The sequence below is a fragment of the Coturnix japonica genome, chromosome 22 (assembly GCF_001577835.2).
Source record: "Coturnix japonica isolate 7356 chromosome 22, Coturnix japonica 2.1, whole genome shotgun sequence".
Lineage (NCBI taxonomy): Eukaryota > Metazoa > Chordata > Aves > Galliformes > Phasianidae > Coturnix > Coturnix japonica.
In genome coordinates this window covers 963,328-964,115 of record NC_029537.1, presented here as the reverse complement: position 1 = coordinate 964,115, position 788 = coordinate 963,328, and the positions used below count along the sequence as shown (strand labels likewise).

The 788-nt window shown below is 62.8% G+C and overlaps 1 protein-coding gene across 1 annotated transcript in view; it reads left to right on the top strand.

Moving 5' to 3' along the window:
- Positions 1-788, top strand: part of NPC1L1 (NPC1 like intracellular cholesterol transporter 1) — a 19,532-nt gene that overhangs the window by 8,376 nt on the left and 10,368 nt on the right. The window contains exons 7-8 of the mRNA XM_032448848.1: positions 62-176; positions 726-784. Of these exons, the coding sequence (XP_032304739.1) occupies positions 62-176; positions 726-784 (174 nt within the window). The remainder of the gene's footprint in view (positions 1-61; positions 177-725; positions 785-788) is intronic.

The following is a 788-nucleotide window of genomic DNA, read 5'->3' as shown; positions in this document are numbered from 1 at the left end:
TTGGGTGCTGGGTTGCACCTTTGGGTGCTGGGACCCCCCTGAGCCCGACCCCCCCCAGCAGCAGTCGGAGCGGGAGCCGGGGGAGACGCGGGAGCAGCACATCGGGCGCGTGCTGGCGCAGGTGGCGCCCAGCATGATGCTGTGCAGCCTGTCCGAGGTCATCTGCTTCTGCCTGGGTGAGCGAGGGGTGACCTGATGGGTGCCACGATGGGTGTCTGGTGGGCATCACTATGGGTGTCACGATGGGCTCCCCAATGGGTGCCTCAATGGGTGCCCTATGGGTGCCCAATGGGTGCCCTATGAGTGCCCTATGGGTGCCCTATGGGTGCCCAATGAGTGCCCTATGGGCTGTGTGATGGGCATTACAATGGGTGCCCCAATGGATGATACTCAATGGGTGTCACAGTGGGTGCCCCAAAGGATCGTCTGATGGGTGCCCTATGGGTGTTGTGTTGGGTGCCCCAATGGGTGTCCCAATGCATGTCCCACACGGGTGCCCCATGGGTGTAGCTGCTGGGTGTCCCATGGGGTCTCACTGTCCCCTATGGGGTCTCACTGTCCCCTATGGGGTCTCACTGTTCCCTATGGGGTCTCATTGTTCCCTATGGGGTCTCCCTGTGTCCCTATGGGCTCTCCCTGTGTCCCTATGGGGTCCCGTTGTTCCCTATGGGGTCCCGTTGTTCCCTATGGGGTCCCGTTGTTCCCTATGGGTGCTGTGGGTGCAGGCTCGCTCTCCTCCATGCCGGCTGTTCGCACCTTCGCCCTCACGGCCGCCGTCTCCATCGCCT